Genomic DNA, 20,514 nt, shown 5'->3' with positions numbered 1-20,514 from the left:
ATCAATGTATGGGTACTGAGATACTTAATGGAAAATTTCAAAATTAATAGAATTTTTTGAGATGTATGTTTAAATAAATGTTTAAATATAAATGTGACTGACTGATCGAGAATGCTCGATATTGTTTTAGATTTTAATATACTAAAAACTTGCGACCTGTCGCACAGCCCTGCTTTTAGCTGGTTTGATATAATATTTTCGTTGAACTGGCAACGTTGCCTTCGAAATTAGAATGACACATGTGAAAAGCTCAATTTACACAACTTAAAAAACACGATTTTCGATTATAAGAGTTGTACCAGTTTTTTATGACGCGAACGGTACGTGTAATATAATTAGTGGCACGTAAGGCAAAAAAACTTCTCATTTTTGCTGATATCGATTCATATCTATATCGGGCTATACCCTAACATAGCCCGAATAGGCTATGTTAGGTAAAATAAGTACCAACTCGAAAAAAAAAGTTAAATGGTTTTTAGTACAAAAAGATAAATATTGATATACTCGTTTTCATCGTTCTTGGCGTGTGCCTGAAATAAGCTACTACGGAATTTTTAATATTCGTCTCTCTCTGATACACAGATGCGTAATTCAATTGTGCGAGTCATGTTCGTCATGGTAAAGTGCGATGAGAAGGGAATGAAGAGACCACTCACGTCTCCCAGTATTGTAGCAACAACACCGATGCGTTTGGCCGATACGGTGTCGGTGATAAGTTCGGCCTCTTTACGAATACAGATAGCTGACAGTGACGTGTTTTTTGAAGTTATACTTCTATACGCGCGCTCCACGTTGGAAATTTGTATGGGAGTGAATCTGTGAAATCATTACATATGTAAGATAATGAGTAAGAGAGAGACATAAGATATATTTTCTCTCTCTTCCTCTCTCGAATATAAAAATGTTCCTTTTGTATATATAATTTAATATTATATATTATATAAAGATATATATATATATATATATATATATATATATATATATATATATATATATATATATATATATATATATATATATATATATATATATATATATATATATATATATATATATATACATATAATATTATACATATAATAAATTTATATTATTATTTATGTGATATGTTTTGTATTATTTATTAAATGTTCATAATTATATTAGTCTTTTGTATTTCAAAATAATAATCTCAATAAATCACTGTATGATCCAGAACTGTCAATTTTGAAATACATTTGTGTGATGTCCTCGGTAGTATAGTAGTCAGTATCCCCACCTGTCACGCGGGAGACCGGGGTTCGATTCCCAGTCGGGGAGGACTTTTTTATTAATATTATCACATTATTGTCATTTTTAAATACTTATGGATATTGCATTTTAATTTGTATTGTATTATTACATGGAATTATGTTGCACCGTATTGTAGTGTATTTTTTTTTGTATATTATTGTCATTTTTAAATACTTATGAATATTGCAGTTTAATTTGTATTGTATTATTATATTAATAACAAAATAAACAATGAATTTTACTGCAGAGTATGTGTAAAAAATTTTTTGCATTCAACTCCTTTCATACATATATGAAAATAAAAATATACATTTTCATCAAAATATTGATTCAATCCTTCATTGTTAGTAAGTTGTTATTAATTCTGTTTCTCTTTCTGATATGTCTTCCCTATAGAATTACATATGTAATGATTGTGCAGATTGACTCACAAATAAATTTGTAACGGCGAATCCGTGTATAGAAGTGTAACTTCCACCGGCAGTCCCACTGGACTGCCACACCCGTTTTTTATTTTTAACATGTTACCCTGATCTGTGCAGGTTTGAAGTAGCTGATGAAATAGTTTTTATAAGTAAACACTTTTTAATTAATTAATAGTTTGAGCTCTTACTGTGTGGAATTCCATTACATAAAATAATATTCTCGACACCTTAAAAATTCCAGTTTATTATAAATTAACTCTCTCTCTTCCGATACCCATTGCAATAATGACTTGTGGCATTGTTCTCGAATGAGCTGGCTAATAGGTTTATAATTGTAGCAATTACCATTGATATTTTATGTTGTTTTAGTCGATTTTAGTCAGTCATTGTTGGAATTTGTTCCGAACAGTTTTACTTATTATTTTTTGTTGTGAATAACTAATTGTTCTATTTAATAAAAAAAAATGCCGGGAAAAACGATAACAGGAGAAATGTGACAATGTGTAGTTCATTTATTGGAGTATTTTAAAAAAGAAAAAGAAAACAACGAACCTTTGCTTGCGTTATCATCGGTACATGAACGAGTAGCGGATGCTTTGAAAATCAGTCTTCGCACAGTGACAAGAATAAAGAGTGAATACAAGACAGGGGCAGCTCTTCTACACCAGGAGAGTCACGTAATGTACAAAAAAACGACTAATGATGTCAGCGATACTATAAAAGGAGAGATTAGAAATGTACTGTATGGCATGAAAGCAAAAAGAGAGCACGTTACAATTAAAGTTCTAAATACACAATTAAGAAACAAGCATCTCTATGACGGTTCTGATACAAGTTTGTGGCGTCTTATGAAAAATTGTGAGTTTTCATACAAACTAGAAAATAGTAGACGAGTGCTATGTGAGAAACCATGTATTGTCTCCAAACGACTGTATTTTTTGAGGCATTATATGAGAAATTTTTTAAGTCCAAGCCCACTTCAGTTCGTTTTTTTTTTAGATGAAACATGGATATTCCTAAAAGGGGCATATAAACGTACTTGGCAAGATGACTGTGTGAAAAGCATCAGAAAAGGACACGAAAACACAGGTAAACGCTTTGTTGTTTTACATGCCTGAAGTAGGCAAGGATTTGTTAAAGATGCTGGATTACTGTTTTCTACGAAATCGAAGAGTGCAGACTATCATGATTCTATGAATAAAGAGTCTTTTAAAAAGTGGGTCTCCGAAAAGCTGATACCAATGTTGGAGGAACCATCTCTAATTATTATGAATAATGCCTCATTTAGCTCTATAGCTCTTTAATAGAAAAGTTACCGAATGCCAGTTGGAAAAAATCGGACTTACAAGAATGGTTACGAGCGAAAAAAATAATTTTTGACGACGATTCGGGCAAGACAGAGCTATTGAGTCTTTGTCGCCAGAATAAACCACAAAATACCAGGTACGTTATAGACGAGCTACTCCAAGAACATGGGCATCAGGTTTTGAGATTGCCTCCATATCACTAACAATATAATCCGATTGAGTTGGTCTGGGGCATTTCTAAACAATACTATGATCGTCATATTGGAGAACATGGACGTGGAGATGAAACAGTGAAAAAAGTTTGGGGCGATGCATTAGCTGAGGCAACACCTGCAGTGTGGGCGAGTTGTGTTAACCATACTGAAAAATTAATTCAGGACGACTGGGCAAAAATGGTCACATATGATAAAAATGAAAGTAGGATTATCATCGATTTGGCGGAAGATTCCAATGATGAAGACAGTTCCAGTGAAGACGCTGACTGATTAGCTAATTAATCAAGGTCAGTACGTTGTAACAGTTCAGAATTCGCTACAGTGCTTAAAACTTAAAAAATCTGTATCATTTTTTAATTAAAGTGGGTTAAATAATTAACACTTTTTTGGGTATATTTCAAAATCCTTTTAAAATGTACTTTTCGTTATATCCTGTCCTATTGTACTGCAAGCTAGAAAAATACTTCTTCGAAATTTATACGTATATTCCGTTATTAGAAATTTAATGAAAAATAATTTATAATTTTCTTTTATAACTATTATTTCGTTTGACATGCTACATTTTGCTCCGCCACTGGAGGAGGTAAACGAATCGAGCTTAGACAAGGAAAGACAGATGAAACAACTTATTGCAAGTATTTTTACACGCACACGCCAAGAACGATTATACTTTATTTAATAAACAAAATAATACATTTGAAAATAATGAATACAATAAAGAAATGAATTTTAATTACAAAATATGCCTCACTCAGAAATTGGCAAAATATCTCGCCTTATCCTCAAAGCCATTAGCCTCGTCCTTTGTCAAAAATTGTTTCCATTTCATTGATCTTCTAAAAAACATTTCTATTTCACCCTCAGATGTACTAGTTAGTTTTGACATTGTTTCTTTATTCACCAACATTCCTATTGATGAAACATTTCTATCTTGGACTCTAAAACATCAAATCCACCAAGACACATTATCTCTTATAAAGCACTGCATGTCTAATACATACTTTTCAATACAAAATTATTTTTATCGTCAACTCAAAGGTGACCCAATTTGATCCACTCTCTCCTGTAATAGCTGATATATATGCATGGAACATTTCGTAACAACAGCCCTGTCGGGACGGGAGAGATTTTTGTTTTGGTTCAGAGCAGTGGCTATACCGTTCTGACGAGACCTAAAGAGGTCGAAATACGTATAACCGGTTGTCGCTGCCCTGTATCAAAAAAGAAATCTAATACCGTCATTATGTTTTATTACTTACTTCGTTTCTAGTACCAGAAACTGAATTCACTACGAATTTTGACCAGGATGAACGGCATATGGAATGCAATTTTAGATTCCCTTGCCGAGTAATTTATCCAGCTGTTTGTTTCGCAAGTTTTAGGAAACACAGTGGATGTTTATCACAACATATGGATGCGAAGTGTGGGCCCTAAAAGACATAACAGAGAAAATGCTTAGAGCAACAGAAATTGACTTCTAGCGCCGCTCGGCGGGAATCTCCAGACGCGACAGAATAACAATGAGGGTTACACATAATATTGTTGATGACATCAAAACGACACAACTCAGATGGTACGGACACGTAAGGAGAATAGAATACCAAGACAAATTCTTGAATGGCAACCAAGAGGTAGGCGGAGACCTGGAAGGCCTAGAAGAAGTTGGAGAGAAGGAGTTGATAAAGAAATCAGAGAAAGAGAACTGGAGGACGATCTATGGAACGATAGAATGAGATGGAGATTGGAAATCGGAAGATGTCGAAGAACGTTGTAAACCGAAATTATACATATATATATATATATATATATATATATATATATATATATATATATATATATATATATATTATGATGTATTGTTTGTTTGAATGATGAGCAATGAGTATTTTTAATAATATAATATATAGGGTTTTTATCGCGGTTCTCAAAGAATTAGTTTGTAAGTACTTTTTTAAATTATCTTTATTAGATCTACTATGAAACACAAATATATATCTAACCTAGCCAATTTAAATTTAAAATAAACTATCTTTAAATTGAAATTCTTATGAAACTAATTAAATTCTATAGACAATGTAAAATTTAAACAAACTATCTACAAAATTGAAATTGTTATGACACTAACTAAATTATATTAACAAAATTTTGTACCTTTCTGTCACTGAATGCCTAAATGAACTGTTTTCCACTATATAGATTATAATCACCACTCAAATGTCTTCTTCTCAGCTTCGGTTATCCTTGTTTTTGTGAAATTACTTTTTCCAATTATCAGCTTCCACCAATTTAAGATATTTTTCTTCACAGCATTTAAAAACCACCAAGCAAACCAGCAAACAGCATTTATTTTTATTCTTCTTTTCAATATATCAATATCCAATCACCAAAAATATTATTTAATTTTAATATTCAATTAATACTTCTTCCATTATCATCATTTATACATAACATAATTTTCAATCTTCAATAATATTTTCTTTATCTTTCTTGATCTTGATTTAACTCACTATATTGAACAATTGTAACTGATTGACTGCCTCTAACTAATTTTCATACTAAAACTGGCCTCATAACTGATTGACTAACTGAATGGACTTTCTTACTAAACTTTCTGACTGACTTCTTGAACCCAAATCACCGGGTATTTATATCTTTTTGGATGTTCCAGAATCATCTGGTAAGAAATCATGTTCCATTTGTTCTATTAAATACATGTCTGAATTTTCTGGAAACAGTATATGTTCGATTCACAGACATAACCATTAATCCAGAATGTTCCACCGTAAACAAAGGTCAAATTCTGCATAATTCGTTAATTTTCTATTGATAATTTTGTTGACATTTAGGCTTTTCAGATCAGAATATACACTTAAATCATTAACTTAACATTCTAATTTAATAAACTACACATTTTATTATTATAACCCCACTTTATATTCACAACCATTCCTTAAATGTCACTTCAGAGTATGTGTATATCTGGTTGCCTAGTCACATGGCTCACTTAAAGATATTTACAACATTATAATTATATAAAAAAAATACTTTTTATATGCTAATTTCTTAAAAATGCCCTCACATAAATAATTTTTATTAAATTCTCTAGTATATAACTTCTTAAAATAACCAAATACTTGTTATATCTAATATTATCTAGTAGTGTAACATAAATTATTTTCTATAAACACCAATCATATCAATATATATATATATATATATATATATATATATATATATATATATATATATATATATATATATATATATTTCTAAAGTATTCAACTAGTGAATTCAGAGGTTTAATCGGTCATTCAGGTTGGCAAATAAAAAAAGAAGTCAACTACTTCATAAGTTTATTGAAGACGTTTCGCTTTATATTTCTAAAGCTTCATCAGTTCTCTAAAATATAACAAATGACATTGAGTTTATAAGAAATACAGATATAGTTCATAACTTACAACTCAATATGTAGTATGTTATCGATGTTATCATATCTACTGTACACTTTACTCCTTATTTAAAACTAACTTAACCAAAAAAGAAAAAACAAAAAACAAAAACAAAAAACACACAAACTTTGCAGAAAATAATGTTCATATTCGTAGATATGAATATTTAAAAAATTTTAAACGAACATTTGGCTTCATTTGGATGGTTCTCCACTGAAGACCAACAAAGTTCTGATTTATTGCAATCTAAGCAAACTACTTGACGCGATACCGAAAATTTTTTTTAAGGGCCATGTGTCACCAAATTCCAAGGTTTGAGACAATTATGAACTTCTACAGGGGACATTGCATAATTAGTTGGACAGGTGGAATTTATATGGCGGAAATATTTTATATATTATTTTTAATTTATGTTTTAATGAAACTTGGAAATAGCGGATAATTTTGTTATTATTTTGAACAAAAAATACGCCAACTTTTAACTGAAGAATAATTGGTATCATTTATTTCGTAAGATGAGAGAGTGGTAAACCTGGCTCAAATTGTCGATGTCGGTTCTTTTGTTTATTGCCGATGAGTTCTTGAGGATCTCACACATTTCAATAAAGGAGCGTTTCTGATGGTTGTTTTGTTTCGCCAGTATTTTGGTATTTGTGAAATCAATGTGATGTTTAGTGGAAATGGCGTGTTGTGCAAGGGCACAAGAGGGTTTGGAAAGTCTGATGTCGCTTTTGTGTGAAGTTATACGCCCTAGAAGAGATCGACTAGTCTGGCCAATGTAGCAGGAGTTGCATTCTGAACAAGGTATCTGATAGACAACATTAGTGTGCTCTAACGAGCTTAGTGGAGTTTTAGACTTGGAGAATAACTTTCCAATGGTTTTAGTATTTTTTAGGGATATTTTGACGGGTAAGTTTTTGAATAGTTTAGTAAGCTTGTTCGTAATTTGTGGGAAATAGGGAAGAGAAGCATATTTTGTGGCTGGTTTTGGGGTTAACGGGGAAATGTTTGTCTGTATGCTATTGGATATGGAGGCTAGTATTGCACCGTTGGGTGCTTCCGAAATAGAATGACCATAGCTTTTAGAGAAAAGATATCTGTTGATGATGGATATGGGGTAAGAGTTATCAATGAGAATGGATTTGAGTAAATCCAAGGATTCCCTCTTGTACCGCGTATGGGTCAACGTATGTACTCTAAAGCTAAGAGCTTGTACAAGGTTATGTTTGTATCTTATTGGGTGTGTAGAGTGGTAATTTAAGAACCGGTTGCTCGCCATGTCTTTCCTGTACCACGTAGTGCCCAATGTGTTACTATGTGTGCGTATGATTCGCATATCCAAAAACGGTATGCTGTTATCAACCTCCAATTCACAAGTAAATTGCAGGTGAGGATCAACGCTATTGAAGACTGATAAGGTGCTTAAAATCAGGTGGTGTTGCTAGGATCAAGTCGTCGACATAACGCTTTACAATATATATATATATATATATATATATATATATATATATATATATATATATATATATATATATATATATATATATATATATATATATATATATATATATATATATATATATATATATATATATATATATATATATTGACAGAGTATTTCTTTGTTTGAAAATTTACAGTTTTTTTGAAAATTTTTACTAATATTCTCCTATTTCTATCATTAACTAGTTTAAAACTAGCTTAAAATCTTATCAGGTGGTGTTGCTAGGATCAAGTCGTCGACATAACGCTTTACAATATATATATATATATATTGACAGAGTATTTCTTTGTTTGAAAATTTACAGTTTTTTTTGAAAATTTTTACTAATATTCTCCTATTTCTATCATTAACTAGTTTTAAAAGACCGAGGCTTTTACCTTTGTTATCTAAGATAGTTCTTGTTTCCCCTTAATGCCTAATTATGTTCTACACTGTAGTTTTAGCAATATTAATTTAATCTGCCACTTCACAGATTGTTTTATTGCAGCAATAATGAGTAACTCAAGAATTTTTGTAGAGATACCACGAACGTGAACCATTTTATTGAAGTAATACAACGATTAACTAAAATTGACATGAAATTAACTGTAGAATATAGTGGCATTTGTTGGTACGGCTGCTTTGTTTTCGCAGCTAACTTACATTATTCTGTTTTTAGCAAATTAGTTCATACTACATATCACACTATTTAGTTGTCACTAATTTTTATAACTTTTAATAATTTTTATGACATTAATAGATTATATGGGTTGTATCATGATACTATGATTAAGAAGATAAGATATTGCGCATAAGTCGTGACGTAATTGGAGAGTTGCACGTTCGTAATGTCAGTTTTTTGTATGTGTCAATAAATAATCTTTAATAAATAGTTTGGAGATATCCTTTTGTGTACGATTACTGTAATTATTAAACCTTTATTTAATATTATTTTGCTAATTGAATAATTTTATCACAGAATGCATAAAAATCCCATTTAACTTTAACAAGAATTTAAATTCTACTCTCCAATGACGGCATGCGCGAACACGACCGATTTTGTGCTACGGGAAGATCCTATCTTGTTAGTCATAGTATCATGGGTTGTATAATAGTTATTTAACCAACAAGGGTATTAATAAGGGCGATTAACAATTGAGATATATTAACGCGCGAGCGAAGCGAGTGCGTTAATGTTCGAGATTGTTAATCGCCATTTTAATTCATGAGTTAGTTACAAAACTTTTCCGTGGACCGTACTTTTCAGAAATAAAGATATCTTAGTTTAAATATTTATTTACTTAACGATAAACAACAATTTTTTCAGGTTTCATTGACTTTGATAGTTTTATTATAGTAAACATGGAAATGGTAGAATTACTGAAATTAAAAGAAGATATTGATAAATAATTATCTGCTGTATAGCATTTTGTCAAATTTATATTTAAGTCTTCTTGGACCTCTGTAAATTCTGTGATAGAAGAAGAAATTCTGGTGGAGTTAAATTAAACTCTTCGTCAATATCCATCTTTTGATTTTTCAAATACACAGAATTTTAAACAATAAAGTAAATAATGACATACAATGACAGATAGTACTAACATCGGTTACTTCATTTTAAATTAATTTTTTAGTGGGTTTATAAATAGGTATATGTTTGGTTGCCTACACCACAGGTCACTGCCAATCTCAGAGCGTTTAATTAATTTATGCAAGCAATGTATGTTGTGTTGCCTATAATAAAATCGTTCATTAATAGAAAATCATTCATTAATAGGGGTCATTAATCAATGATTTTGAGGGTGTTAAAATTAATCATAAATGGATGGTCGAGGGAAAAAAGTATTAATTATGTTTTGTAATTATTGACTTTTTTGTCCAGTGTGCGTCCTTAAATGATTTTTCATAATATTTATTTGAGAAAACTGCTTAAAACAAATTTCACACTTGTAAGGTTTTTCTCCAGTGTGCACTCTCAAATGTCTTTTCAAATCACTTGTATCAGTAAACTTCTTTAAACAAATTTCACACTTGTGAGGTTTTTCTCTAGTGTGCACTATCAAATGTTTTTTCAAATTACTTGCTTGAAAAAATTGTTTAAAACAAACCTCACACTTATAAGCTTTTTCACTAAAGTGAAGTTTCATGTGATCAGTTAAAGTACTTTTTCGAGCAAACTGCTTAAAACAAATTTCACACTTGTAAGGTTTTTCCCCAGAGTGCACTCTCAAATGTATTTTCAAATTACTAGCTAAAGTAAACTGCTTAAAGCAAATTTCACACTTGTAAGGTTTTTCCCCAGAGTGCACTCTCAAATGTATTTTCAAATTACTAGCTAAAGTAAACTGCTTAAAGCAAATTTCACACTTGTAAGGGTTTTCTTCAGTGTGCACTATCAAATGACTTTCCAAATGACCTTTCTGAAAAAACTGCTTAAAACAAATCTCACACTTGTAAGAGTTTTCATCGGTATGCACTATCAAATGAGTTTTCAAATAACGTTTCTGAGAAAATTCCTTGAAACAAATCTTACACTTGTAAGGTTTTTCTCCAGTGTGTGTCATTAAATGATTTTTCAACAAATTGCTTTCATAAAACTGCTTGCAACAAATTTCACACATGTAAGGTTTTTCCCCAGTGTGCACTCTCAAATGTCTTTTCACAAGACCTGCTGTAGTAAACTGTTTAAAACAAATTTCACACTTGTATGGTTTTTCCCCAGCGTGCACTCTCAAATGTCTTTTCAAATTACTTATATCAGTAAACTTTTTTAAACAAATTTCACACTTGTATGGTTTTTCCCCAGCGTGCACTCTCAAATGTCTTTTCAAATTACTTATATCAGTAAACCTTTTTAAACAAATTTCACACTTGTAAGGTTTTTTTCCAGTGTGAACTTTCATGTGATCAGTTAAAGTACCGTTTCGAGCAAATTGCCTAAAACAAATCTCACATTTGTAAGTTCCTTTTCTAGTCATCACTTTGCTATTTATATGTAATGTTTTTCCTTCAGCATATGGATTCATATAACTCCCTTCGTGAGCTGAATGTTCAAGTGGTGCCTCCATAATTTCCATTTTGTTATCTTGGAGATAATCTAAAAATCAAACTGACTATAATATAAATATTGAGTACAATAGAAAATAAATGTAAAACCAAATAAATGTAATAATCAAATTAAAGGTTACTAAAATGTACAGCTCTACAGCTGAAGTGTACTCAAGGATAAAATTATGTCTGGAGAAACCTGCGTGTCTGTCTTCTATATGCGTGATATTCAGTCCTATTGTCTTTGTAAAAAAAATTAAAAAAAAATCATTTCCAACAAACTCAAACAAAAATAACTTGACAATTAAATATATTTACTTGTTATCAACACATAATATGACTTTAAAATGTAAAATATAACAAATAAACAAATTAATTTGACATTTAAAACTGTAGGGTGGCGAGGAGCATTCAAAGCTATCTAGATATAGTCTATAAAATAGAAATATAAAGAAATACATTGCATTAATAACCTGTTCCTGCAAATTTGCCGGTGTGTGTATTATTATAAAGGTAAGTATGTAAGCCAAATCTTAAACAATATGTCAACTATTTATAAACTGTTGAAAACCAGTCATATAGCCGAAATCTGATCAATTGACAATCTTCTATTTAAGAAACTAACAATTATAAAACTGAAAAAACTGTCCACAAGCTCTTCGAAATGAAATGACTCAAGAAACAAGGAAAAGCTGACATTTAGAAACTACTGAAAATTTTTAAAAGAAATGTATTTAAGTTGTTCGTTTTAATTTTTGATTATTTGTCACAGTTTTACTTTCGTAACTAGTTTGAAATAATATAACATACAATAATTATTGTAATTGATGTTCTTTATTAAAATATTCAGCGAAAGAATGAAAGTTTTACCAGTAGAGTGTTAACGATTTTCAATACATGATGAAATCAAAGTAGATAGGTATGCAGATTGAATGCTACATAGGTATGTCTACTTAATATTTTGGTACAGACTGACCAAAAATTGAAGATTAAATGTACTAAGACATACCCAGGAGCTGATATAGGCTCAGATCATAATCCGGTAGTTACTGTGATAGAGGCGAGACCAAAAAAGATTAGACCACACAGAAAGGCACTAGATTTAAATAAACTTAAAAACAAAAATATACGACAACAAATAGGAGAAGAAATAAATGAAAACAGTTCAGTACAGCAACAAATTAACGATACAAATAACGTTAACCAAAAATTAAAGTACCTACATAAAGTACATAAATACAGCTATACAGTATAATACCTCAAGAATGGTTGCTGTCTACGTTTGTCACCATACCGAAGAAAACTAAGGCAATGCAATGTTCAGATCATCGAACAATCTCCTTGATGAGTGATCTTCTTAAAATATTTCTTAGAGTCATCCACAACCGAATTTATTAAAAGTTAGATATCAATATTAACGATTCATAGATGGGATTCAGAAAAGAATTAGGTACAAGAGAAGCTCTCTTTGCCTTAAACGTCCTAACACAGAGATGTCTAGATGTTAACCAAGAGATACACGGCTGCTTTATAGACTTTGAAAAGGCCTTTGAAAAAGTACGCCACAATAAACTCAAAGAAATCCTGAAGGGTAAGACCATCGACACCAGAAACATACAAATAATATTAAATCTGTACTGGATTCAGCGAGCTAATATAAAAATAGAAGACCAAACATCGGACGAAATAGGACGTAGAGGAGTACGACAGGGTTGTATATTGTCTCCGCTAAGGACCACCAGCCGAGGGCTGGAATGAAAAACAGATTAAACACAAATTGTTTACGTCCAGGATTTACATCTGCACATTTATTGTGACACCAATTCTTACACACTTGGTAAGGAATCCATTTTTCTCTGGATCGTGAATGCGAAAATAGTTCGTTACAGTAATTGCAAGCTGCATCGTCCGGGTCGTCTTCTTCAAAAGAAGATTCACAATCGTCTTCAGAACTGCTTGTAGTTGAAACACGAACTTGCCTTTTCACTTTTCTTGTGTCTTGTTTTCTTTTTTTGCTTCTTTTTCTGCAATTTTTTGTTTCATATCATCAATTTCTGGCGTTGAATTTAAATATCCTACCATTTTCTACCCCTTTTCTAAGTTACTTCAGATACAGCTAAAGGAAGAGGACAAAAATATCTTCGACCGAGATGTTTAAGACTGACGATGATTTCTGATCAGTGATTTTTGATAAACCTTCAATCGAAGAAACATTTTGGTTCCGATGTTCCGGTGGTGAGTTCTCGTCAGAACATCCTGGTAGTGGGTTTTGTTCATAATTTTCTCCATCTGTTATTATAGACGGCAAAAATTGCCAATCCTCGAAGACATCTGGATTGAACGGTTCTATTCCTGTCTTTTTAAATGCATTTATTGCATTTGATGGAAGAGCACCTTTTAAATAAGCTCTATTAAAGATACTGGCTACTTTAAATTGGGTAACTGTTTTACCTGGATTCTGTCGCAGCCATAATTGAATTTCTTGGCCGTAGTAAGTTTGAAGTGGTCTAAAAAATCCTACCTCCAAGGGTTGAACGTAATGAGAGCAGTGAGCAGGAAAACAAAACATAATACCGTTTTCTTTTGCAAACGGGAGAGCTTCAAAACTTTTATGACTACCATGACCGTCGAGTAACAACAAAACTTGGTTGGTTTTAGAAGCCTTTGCATACCTTAAACATGTTGCAGCCAGAGACAGAAAATGTCGGAAGTCATCCATCCTTTTTCTTGAGCGAAGGCTACACTTCCAGTAGGTGCATCGATCATAAGTTCGTCTTTCTTTCTCTGTCGAGGAAAAATCAAAGCAGGAGGAACATATGTTCCAATTGCATTCATTGCACATACGACAATAACATGTAGACCGCGCTCTGCACTACTTAAAGCACCAACTTGTTTGCGACCTTTACTAGCATAAATCTTCTGTGATCTCTTTTGCACAGTTGTCAAACCGGACTCGTCCATGTTATAAATGTTTTCCGGTGGAAATTGAAACTTGTCTAATATATGTGCTAATGCTGTAAAATAGGCACATATATTTGGTTTATTAAAAGCTTGAGCCCTTGCCAACGAAGTATTTTGTGGAATTCGTAATGATATTCGAGGATTTCGCTTTAAAAAGCCTCTGACCCATTTCTAGCCTGCCATCTTGGTTTCCTTATTAAAACTTTGGCTACTTCGTATACAAGTTTTCGTAAATCTTTACTGGTCAGGCTAAAAAAACGAGCTTCCATGGTGATAATATGGTCAGCAATTTCCTTTTCAATAGCAGTGGAAAATATTGGTCTTCGTCCTCCCAAATCACCTGTGGTACTTCCTTGTTGCTGATTAAAACGCCTTTTCAAAGTCGTTTTTGTAACGTTAAATGTTTTTGCTGCCAGCTTAAACCCCATAGTTTTTTCTTGTATGCTTTTTAAAGCTTGCTGCATATTACTCTCATTCCACTGTTGCCTTTTATGAGGATCCATCCCTGTAAAATGTATTATGTTAATCGTTAAGTAGCAACTTATTTCCTTTTTCCTATGATGGGCCCCTAGTCCGTCATAGGTAACGACAAAGGAGTCCATCATAGGCAAATAGACAAGACAGTAAATTTAATTCTGTTACTTTTGTTTTGACCATTCTAACCTAAAACAAATTATAATATTTGACAAAGAAAGTGTAGCAATTTTATACAAAACAAAAGCAACACTTAGCTTAACGTATGTTATCGGTAAAATATTACTTACCAAAAAATTTTATTAGATCAGTAACGCTAAATTTTAATTTTATTTCACAAATTTACTGTTATAACCGCCACGGGTCTGAAACTTTGCAAATACCAAACTACAAACTTCGTGCGCAAGCGGCAACTGGCAATGTGCATGTAACCGCACCATATTTAAAATTACAGCAGGTCGTCCATCACAGGCAGGGGTCCAACATAGGCACACTTCCCCTATATATATATATATATATATATATATATATATATATATATATATATATATATATATATATATATATATATATATATATAGATGAAGTAGCCACCTTCTTTGTCTTTTTTCTCTCCACCTTTTGACCGAAAAACCCACCACTCTTCGAGTGATATATATATATATATATATATATATATATATATATATATATATATATATATATATATATATATATATATTGTTATGATGTGTTTTTTGTTTGAATGATGAGCAATGAGTATTTTTAATAATATAGGGTTTTTATCGCGGTTCTCAAAGAATTAGCTTGTAAGTACTTTTTTAATTTATCTTTATTATAACTATTATGAAACACACATATATATCTAACCTAGCCAATGTAAATTTAAAATAAACTATCTTATAAAACTAATTAAATTCTATAGACAATGTAAAATTTAAACAAACTATCTTCAAAATTGAAATTGTTATGACATTAACTAAATTATATTAACAAAATTTTGTACCTTTCTTTCACTGAATGCCTAAATGAACTGTTTTCCACTATATATATTCTAATCACCACTGAAAGTCTTCGTACTTCGGTTATCCTTGTTTTTGTGAAATTTCTTTTTCCAATTATCAGCTTCTACCAATTTAAGATATATTTTTCTTCACCAGCATTTATATACCACCAAGCAAACCAGCAAACAGCATTTATATTTATTCTTCTTTTCCATATACCAATATCCAATTATTATAAGTTGATTTATACTAATCTCCAACCATAATATAATTTTAATTCCTTCCAATGTCCATCCAATATTCTTGTAATATACTTTTATAATCTTCAATAATTATTTGTGTATAATTATAAATGTGCATTAAATATATGCATAATTTTTAATCTTCATTTAACTCACTATATTAAACAATTGGACTATCTCCAACTAACTTTCATATTTCTTATTAAACTGCTTGACTGACTTACTAAAACTGTGAACAATTGACTTCACTAACTAATCTACTAACTTTCATAATAAACTGCTTGACTTCTGACTAAAAACTCTCAAAAACTGGGCTGACTTCTGATTAAAAATTTTCATAATAAACTGGCCTGACTTCTGATTAAAAACTATCAAAAACTGCCATCTTGAATCCAAATCACGGGTATTTATATCCTTTTTGATATTCCAGAACCATCTGGTAAGAGATCATGTTCCAATTTGTTCTATTTCTTCGATATCCATGTTCTCGAAAAAAATATCTGTTCTATCCACCGACATAATCATTATTCCAGAATGTTCGACTGTAAACAATGGTCACACTCTGCACTCTGGAGAATTCGTTAATGTTCCATTGATAATTTTGTTGACATTTAGGCTTTTCAGATCAGAATAAACATTCAAATTAGTAACTAACACTCTAATTTAATAAAATACACAATTCAAACAATATATTATTATAACCCCACTTTATATTCGTATTATGATTAATTTCTATCTGTCAATTCGAGAGTATTTTTGGTTGCCTAGGCACATGGCTCACTTAAATGTATCTACCACATTATAATTACTAAAATACAACTTTTTACAATTATTATATGCTAATTTCTTAAAATGCCCTCACATAAATATATTTTTATAAAATTCTCTAGTATATAACTTATTTAAAATAATCAAATACTTTTTTATATCTAATATTATGTAGTATATAACTTATAAATTATTTTCTATAAACCCCAATCGTCACAATACCCCAAAAATAATATTTAAAATAAATAATTTACTTATTATTTTTTTAAATATTAATTTTCTCATACCTTATTAAATTTAATAAATCAAAATTTTTTTATTTAAAATGTGTTAAATACATCCCTGTTCGCTGTCTATGTCAAAACAGAGAACAACGGAGCACAGTTCGGTTTCGGCTATTCTATGGTCAAACTGTCATGTCAAATGGAGCAATGAATGCTATGTATATATCAGAGAATAAAATATAACCTTAATTGAAAATATAATCTATATTGTGTTATGTTTATTTATAGACAAAATCTAGGAATTATTTCCATTCAAAATAACTTTCATCAATATAAATTGGTAAGTTTATCAATTTCACCCAACTTCTTATTATTTGCACCAATAATTTTAATTTTTGGAATCTTTATTATATCTGATAGTTTTAATGTATTAAAAATAAAATTCTCCGAGACTAAAGTACTTTCTGAACCAGTATCTATCATAATCTTAATCATTTTATTTTTGGCCAAAGCATTTATATAAATTAAATTAATAGATTCAATAATTTTATCTTCATCTAAAGAAATAAATTCAGAAGGTTTTTCATAATAGCAATGGCCTAACTTGTAATTCAGAAAGTTTACTGCACAAAATTTTGATTATTAGAATTGTCAGATTGTATCTGACCACTTGGATCTGATGTCCTATGTCTTTCCCTACTATGACTTCTACTCACATTTTCTTGCCTTGTACTATTTCGTTCCCTGTCTTCGCAGCTTCTATTCCTTCGAATACAATTTACCTGTCTGTTATAGTTAGGTCGCTCTGTATTTCTTCTATTATTAAAATCTTGTCTATTATTATTAGTACTGTTATTAAAATGTTGTCTATTATAATGACTATTGTTATTACAATTCTGTCTAATTTGATTACTGTTATTATTATTAAAATTTTGTAAATTATTACCATACCTAGTATTATTGTTATATGATTGTCTATATTGTTGATTATCATTTTTATTATATTGAAAGTTATTGTTGTTTTTTCTGTTGTTATTATTACTTGTCATATTGCCTCTTTGTATTCTTTGAATAAAATTAATAAAACTATCTATTGTTTGAATATTTTGTACAGTTACGGTTTGCACAACATCAGCATCAAAATGTCTAGATACATTTAAGACTGTTTCATCCTCTCTAAGTGGTGGTTCTAAATATTTTGCAACGCGTAACGCGTTTAATGCATAATCTACCATATTTGATTTTAAATTGTGATTATACTTTCCAAAATATAGAATTTCTCTAAACTTGGCTTGCTCTAGTTCACCCCAATAATAATTTAAAAATTTATTTTCAAATGTTTGAAAATTATCTAAATCATTCTCAATACTAGCAAACCAAGTTGCTGCATTGTCATTTAATGTCACTCTAATATAATCTTTAATATCATTAATATTATTCACAAATCTTAATTTATGTTTTAAACTATTTATGTATACTCTAGGATGCAAATTTTTTATATTACCAGAGAATTTAATCCCCGTCTTATTTGTTAAATTTAAGTAAGGTCTTCCTATGTCTCTCATTTGTGAAATATCATCTATTCTCTGTTCCACATTTCTTATTTGATTACTATTTATTTGGATATTTTGTTGTACACTCGCGATCATAAAATCCGGGTCACCTTGAAAATCACCGATATTTCATTTTTAACGAGTTTTATCGTAAATAATAATAATACAAATACAAACTAATGCATGTTTCTGAGAATTGTTGCGGTTTCCTTTGTAACAAAGAATTCCAATAAAGCCAATTTCGCGGTAAAGTGCACACTTCCCAAAATGAACGCTACCTGTAACTCCGCTTGTTTTAAATGTCTCGTTTGTGCTTCGACTTTCTGTTCAAATGCAACGGAAAAACGTTTATTATTGCCACCATTAGTGTTTATTAGTGCCATTATTAGTGTTTATTTTTTGACAAAAATGCCTTTGACTGTTGAAACGGCAACAAATTGTTGCACTTGTGGAAGACGGTCACACTCAACGGCAAGTCGCAAGAACTGTTGGCGTAAGCCTTTCTACGGTTCAACGAGTGCTTCAACGCTTTCAGGAGGCAAGTTTGCCAACCAGGCGACCTGGCTCTGGACGAAGAACAACGATCACGGCACTAGTTGACCGTTTCCGTGTGTTTCAATCTTTACGAAACCGGACCTCAACAGCGGTTATGCATCAAAATCGTCTAGAGGAAGTACGAAATCGCAATTTTATTGTTGCAACAGTCAGAAGAAGACTTCGTTCTTCTTGACTATCTTCTCGGGTAATGGCTAGAGGACCGCCACTTCACCGGGTGCCTCGAGTTGCACGACTAGCTTTTGCTCGACAATACGCGTGTTGGGGAATTAACGATTGTAGCAAAGTGTTATTCTCAGATGAATCCCGTTTCTGCCTAACTGGATCCGATGGACGTGTAAGAGTTTGGAGGAGAACCGGTGAACGATTTTCACAAGCTTGTATTGCTCCAAGAATGCCATTTGGTGGAGGCTCGGTCATGGCTTGGGGAGGTATATCTTCCGACTTCCACACAGAATTAGCCTTCATCGAAAATGGGTCCCTAACTGCACGAAGGTACATTACGGAGATTCCGGAAGAACATGTTATGCCCAATATGGCAGGGCTTGGAGAAAACGCCGTTTTTATGCAGGACAACGTGCGATCGCACGTTGCCAGGATCAGTATGTAATGCTTGGACGAAGTTGGAATTCCGAGGGTAGCCTGGCCAGCTAGGTCTCCGGATCTGAATCCCATCGAACATCTCTGGGACGATTTGAAAAAACGTATTCAAACCCATACACCTCCTCCTAACAACGCACAGGAGCTTAAGGATCTGCTAGAGAGTGAGTGGAATAACATACCACAACATGTAATCCGGAGAAAAATTGAGAGTATGCCCCGTCGTCTGCAAGAGGTTATTAGAGCAAGGGGAGGCAATACACGATATTGGTCATTGAAATTTCACTGATTTTTTACCACGTTCTGTATTTTCCATATTTTTTCGTATGTCTGTTTTATCAACAATTTGATTTGTTTTCTGTTTTTTCCAATAAAAACAATAAAAACCCATTTTTTTTTCTTTCAAAACAAACATTGATCACAAATAAAAAATACATTAGTCAAAAAAAAAGGTTATTACTGCACGAGAGGCAAAAATATTGAAGAAACTTGAAATTTTCAAGATGACCCGGATTTTATGATCGCGAGTGTATATCGTCTAATTTTTCTTCTGTGTTTCTCCTGTCTTCGTTAATTTTTACTTCTAAGTTACATTTCTGTAACTCTATTTTCTGTTCTATATCTATCTTATTATCTTGAATAATCCTCTTTACTTCTGTCCTCTCATTTTCTATCCTTTTCTTGTAGTCATTCCGTATAATTTTTATTTCATTTGCTACTTTTTTCTTTGCAGCTTCAAGTTTTTTATCCATTTGTTTTTCTATTTGCTTTACAATTTTATTATTATTATCTTCTATTTTCTTTTCTAATTTTCTATAATTCTCTTCCATTTTTTTCGTGTTCTCTTCCATTTTTTTCGTATTCTCTTCCATTTTCTTCGTATTCTCTTCCATTTTCTGTTCCATTTTTTTCATGTCTTCTTTGACTTCTTTTG

General features: G+C 31.4%; 1 protein-coding gene across 1 annotated transcript; it reads right to left on the bottom strand.

The window, feature by feature from the left end:
• Positions 1-8,431: 8,431 nt before the first annotated feature.
• Positions 8,432-14,989, bottom strand: LOC140445223 (uncharacterized). The gene has a single exon (XM_072537123.1). The coding sequence runs from the start codon at positions 11,226-11,228 to the stop codon at positions 10,014-10,016; it is 1,215 nt and encodes a 404-aa protein (XP_072393224.1). The 5' UTR covers positions 11,229-14,989; the 3' UTR covers positions 8,432-10,013.
• Between the last annotated feature and the right edge of the window lie 5,525 nt (positions 14,990-20,514).

The sequence above is a fragment of the Diabrotica undecimpunctata genome, chromosome 1 (genome assembly GCF_040954645.1).
Source record: "Diabrotica undecimpunctata isolate CICGRU chromosome 1, icDiaUnde3, whole genome shotgun sequence".
Taxonomy (NCBI): domain Eukaryota; kingdom Metazoa; phylum Arthropoda; class Insecta; order Coleoptera; family Chrysomelidae; genus Diabrotica; species Diabrotica undecimpunctata.
The sequence above is the reverse complement of the archived record's forward strand: the minus strand, read 5'-3'. Positions and strand labels throughout refer to the sequence as shown.